Source organism: Phalaenopsis equestris, unplaced genomic scaffold, assembly GCF_001263595.1.
Source record: "Phalaenopsis equestris unplaced genomic scaffold, ASM126359v1 Scaffold000094, whole genome shotgun sequence".
In the NCBI taxonomy this organism is placed as follows: domain Eukaryota; kingdom Viridiplantae; phylum Streptophyta; class Magnoliopsida; order Asparagales; family Orchidaceae; genus Phalaenopsis; species Phalaenopsis equestris.
In genome coordinates, this window is record NW_018164536.1 from 4,880,106 (window position 1) to 4,885,498 (window position 5,393).

Here is a 5,393-nt window from a genome sequence, read left to right on the forward strand (position 1 = left end):
GAAAGTCAAGTTGAACATAAAAACGGCCGACAACTGCGTTTGAGCCATTAAAGCGGTTCCTGGGCACCTCATTAAGCGTTTCTCCTTGGAGGCATGTCGTCCTTTCCACTGGATCAGGTTTTCAATAGACATAAGATTGCAAGTCAAGGTTGGTCCGAGGCTTAGGTTTTTGCGGTAAGTGTCGTGGTGAAATTTTGGCGGAGGTGGAAAAGTTAGATTTTGAAAATTTAGGGTTGTGGCTAGGAGTTACTCTAGGAATGATTTAGTTATGGTGGGATTTTTTTTGAAAATCGGGATAAGAAAGACAAAATCATAAAAAATCTAAGGTTTGTTGGGGTCTGATACCAGATGATACCATTTTAGGGCTTCTAGGTGTTTTGGATGTTGGTTCCATTGGAAGGTGGGGGTGGAATAGTAAGGGAATGAATGCCTGCGAGGTCTATGGCATGTGGATGGGGATACACGTCGTTTGGCGGTTGTCCCTGCTCAAAAGAGTGAGAAGAACCATAAAATTACATGGCAAAGGCAGCGAGGAGGTTCACCATCTGTTCCTGAGCAAGATACACAAACATACTACTTGCAAAAGGAAGATAATACAATATTTTTAAAGGAGGAAATCAGATACTATAATCTCCATAATATCCAAACAAAGCAAAAGTTCTCAAAACAGCAAAATCCACACATAAATGGGTTCCTAATAGCAAGAACCCTGAATGACATAAGAAAAGGAAAAAAAAAGTAGGATTAAAATCAGGAATCAGCGGAATTTTCCGTGACATTGAAAAATCACCCGTCTGTGGAATGATTCTGCGATCCGGGTTGAATCTTGGGACCCGTATGAAGCTCCCACACCAGCTACCATATTGTTAATGTTATTTTAGTATTTTTTCTGTCAAATGAAAATTGAAATTGCTTTCTATTTTGGTTTGCAATTTCATGGGCAGAGGTCTTAACTTGTGATAGCTTTTGCCAGCGTTAGAGACTATATTTGATATAGGTGAAATCTCAAAATGATCTTCCAACTATTTATATGTGTGGCCAATTTTGTCATAAGGTATCACATTTTGTTCCCACAAAAGAACTTTTCAGCTTTGTGATGTTTTTATTTTGGAACAAATTTAACTTCTCTTGATAACTTGGTCGTAATAGTACCATTTTCATAAAAGCATGTTGATGCGTGTTTTGTGGGTAAGAAGCCCTACGAAACAGTTTGCTTTTAATAATACAAGGCAGAGCAAAAATGCACTGCGGAGGTGGAAAGAGCATATATTTGCAAGGCACTACGAAACTGGATTCTGTTAACACTTCCTCTTTTTTCATTTAACGTTCCCAAATTCTCTACTTTTTGTTGATTTATTTCGCAGTTTCTTATGTATTATGGGTGGGTTTTGGTATTACTTTTTTTGTGCAGGATTTCACTTTTTTTGCAGCTTTTCTACTTTATTTAATTTTATAACTCTTGGCTTTTTACTCTGTAGAAGTGCATTTCCAATTCTTTTTTACTTTATTATTTATTTTACTCAATGTGAAAAGCATTTTCTTTTCTCTTTCTTTTTTTCACTTAATTTACCTGTTTTTAATTCTCATGCCTCATCATGAGTTAATGTTTTTCTCGATACTCATATTCACAATGCATGATTTTTGGAAACCTTTCCTTTTAGTTACTTCTTTTCCAGTGATTTGTTCGGCAAGCTTTATTTTCTATTCTTTCAGCTTGAAATTTTTTTTTCCATGGCAGCTTGTCTTTCGAACAGTTGGCTATTCTGGTGCGGATATTCGCAATCTAGTCAATGAAGCGGCAATAATGTCTGTAAGTTGAACATAGCTACATATATTGCTTAATAGTTGCTCATATTTTTGTACAACGTTGTTTATCAAACTTACCCTTAATCTAATGGTTTTTTTTTTCTTAGCGTTAACAATGTCATTAGTTGTAACTTTGTTGGTTGGATGCGAAAATATCTTCTTAATACTGGATTTCTAATGGAAATTGAGAAGTACGAGTGGTTTTTAAGTTACCTGAATATTTTCTCTCAGTATTGACGATTCCAGAGCCTTTGTTTCATATATATTTAGTACCTTATGTCTGTTATCTATTTCAGGTTATATGTTGGAGTCTAGCTTGGCCTTCACATTATAGGCTCAAAAAATTAATGTTTGACTGTTTTGAGAATGCTTGTTGTTCCCAGTTAAATTTTTAATAGGTAAATTAGATTTTAGACGAGAAACTGCTTGGAAGTTTCACCCTCATTTGTTAGGATTTTATATTCTCACACTAAATTTTTGATAGGCGCATGCCTTTGTGGTCAAGTATCCCTATGGATGATGAGAGAAAATTTTAGGTTAAAACTAGTTCGATGCTAAGTGCTTAGTTTATAGTAGCAATAATTTTGATTTTAGTTTATATTAGTTAGTTGCTCGGCGCTAAGTGCTTATAGGTTTTAGCTTATTACGTTTAGCTTAGAGCACATAGTGAGGATGATGAACCCAATCAAGATTTCATATTTTTATTATTCCGAGTTATTGTGAATTAGTTTAGTCAGAGGAGTAGCTGACTCAACCTGATCAAGCAATTCTTTTTAGCGGCTATTGTGACCTCCAAAATTTCGAAAAGGCCCAACCTCTCTTTAAAAGAAAAAAAATGTATGTGAAGGAGGGAGTTTACTATGAGGTTCCTGGTCAAATTATAAGAAGGCAGATGAAATGGTAGTGACACGTGGTGTTCTGCATGCGATGCTGGTGCGGAGCCGGTCAAGGGGTTTCATACATTCGCTCTTTATGAGTTTATGTTAATCTTAAATTTGCTATCCTCAAAAAATGATTTTGGAGGTTGGATTAATTTTGATTTTAAGCTTTTGGTAATAGATTTTTCATTTAAATATTTTATAGACTTTATAATTTAAAAGTTTGATTTCTCCATAGACCCCCTCAACGCAGCCATTGTCGAGGTTTAGTCATTTGATTTGAACATTGTCAACTTTGTCTGTCAACTTTGTCTCACTTACAAAGGACTATATTCATCATATGTATATAATTTGAGTTTTAGAAATAAACTTTGAAACTTGATTTTGAAAATAGACCTCTTCGGTTGAAATTCACCATTAATACGACCTTCATCAGGGAAAACTATTACTTAATTATCATTAAAAGCAATAGTTCTGTTGACTCCAGTCGTCGCAAGGGGGATTAGACTTACCTATTTTGAGTCTATCTTTTCAACTTCGATCCTAATTAGGAGGAGGATCAGACTACTTAGTAGGGGCTTGATTTTGTTAACTCCAATCTGTATAGAGAGTAGGCTTAGACTGATCAAAGTTGGGACTTACGACATTGTTCTATAGGCAAGACGTCCTAATTAAAAGCAAGTGTTATTTAATAGATTTTAACTTGATATTTGAAAAATGAGATTTTATAAAACTTTGAAATTTGTGAACATTTCTTAAGACATTTAAATTTGTCTTAAGATGCAATTAACCCGTGTAGTATTCTCAGACGCTTAGAGTTTTTTCAAAAAAATTCAAATAGGCATCATAGCATATGCAAGTGTTTTGAATTGGCTCGTTTGAACTGATTTCAGGAGGTTTGCATGTCCTTTAAGGCGAATCGTCATTTAGCTTAAGCTTATTTTTGTCCCGCATAGCATTCTCAGAGGCATAAGCTTAAGGACTTAGGGTGATCGCCAGAACACATCCTGGAGATTTAGACTTTTAGGATTGAAATGATTTTTATGGGATTTAATTATTATTTATATAAGTGTAATATTATTGAGATGAATGCAAATATTTAAATTTTAAGCTCTTAGTTTTGTCTTCTGTCTGCTTGTGTATTTGGGGTTGTGGATCCGATGGTGTTATTTGAACTTATATGCATTAAAACAATATTAATTGGGCAGCAAAATCATTTTTTATATGCATTAAAATCTTGGCATTTCATTGGGCAGTGAATTTTGTTTGCTTTTGAATTTTTTAGTAAAAGTGAGCCCACAAAGGCATCTCTTCCTTTCTATAAAAGGGGAGTCTATATGGCTTCATTTCATTCCATTCAAAACCTATTCCTAAGGGTGCTCTAAGGAGTCTAAGCACAGGACGATTCTGTTGATATTCTGAAAGCAGCGCCCCCAAATTTCCAAACAAGTTCAAAATCTATTTACTTTTTAAATGTGTTTATTTCGTTTCTTTTCTAAGTTATATTCATTTTAATTAAAGTTCATAGAAATCTTAATTAAAATTTTAATTAATTTCTGTTTAAGTTTAATTTAGATTATGTTGCAAGTCCCTTATTATGTATTTTAGTTTGCCTCAAAATTTTGCAGATTTTCGGCAGCTTTGTGTTGTCGTCCCTCGGTGGGGGGATACATATGAAGTCTTGTTCTGTCCACCGCACTATGAAAAACTTGTGTTAGTGATGTAAACACTACTACCTAGTTTTCAATGCCTACCACACTACGAAAAATGTGTTTAGAGTTTCTGCATTCACATATTTTTTCACAGCGCAACAAAAGGGTGTATGGGTACTTAATTTTTTAATTGTTTACCACGTCGCAAGTGTTGTGTATGAGTTTAGACCCACCATGCTATAAAAAGTGTGTTTAGGGTTCTGCTAAATGCACCAAACACGCCACAATATACATTTTAAAGTTGTTTGAACTATCCGCTGGGTTGCGATCATCACATTCTAGTTTCAGTCTACCATGCTACAAAAAGTCTGTATAGGATTCCTTTTGTTGCACCAAGTGAGTCGCATTAGGTGTTTCAAAAGTGTAGCTTGCAAAGTTTGTACTTTCCATGTGATAAGATGACGATTTTAGCACACCTGCATAAATTTTGTGACATCTATGCATGCATACGCATGCAATATTAAATTAATTTTTAATTAATTTATGTTTAAGTTTAATTTAAATTATGTTGTAAGTCCCTTATTATGTATTTTAGTTTGCCTCAAAATTTTGCAGATTTTCGGCAGCTTTGCGTTGTCGTCCCTTGGTGGGGGGATACATATGAACTCTTGTTTTGTCCATCGCACTATGAAAAGCATGTGTTAGTGATGTAAACACTACTACCTAGTTTTCAATGCCTACGACGCTACGAAAAATGTGTCTAGAGTTTCTGCATTCACATATTTTTTCACAGCGCAACAAAAGGGTGTATGAGTGTCGGCGCTTAAAAGGGGAAAAGAGTTTAATGTTTGGGGGTCGCCCGTAAGAAGCTGTCGGCAGCCGGAATCGAAATCCCGTCACCCGCTTCGGAAGGACTTTTTAATTTACGTATATATATATAATTTTAGAAAAATATGAAATCAAACTGACCTCATATTTTTCACACTTTAAATGAAAGAGCACTCTACCTCAAATCCTGTATCTATCCCGAGGGATAAACACAAGACTTGAGGGTGAG

General features: G+C 35.0%; 1 protein-coding gene across 1 annotated transcript in view; it reads left to right on the forward strand.

Annotated features, from left to right (window-relative positions):
* The first annotated feature begins 93 nt into the window (after nt 1-93).
* Nucleotides 94-5,393, forward strand: part of LOC110020183 (ATP-dependent zinc metalloprotease FTSH 12, chloroplastic-like) — a 40,958-nt gene continuing 35,658 nt past the window's right edge. The window contains exons 1-2 of the mRNA XM_020718189.1: nt 94-117; nt 1,739-1,810. Of these exons, the coding sequence (XP_020573848.1) occupies nt 94-117; nt 1,739-1,810 (96 nt within the window). The remainder of the gene's footprint in view (nt 118-1,738; nt 1,811-5,393) is intronic.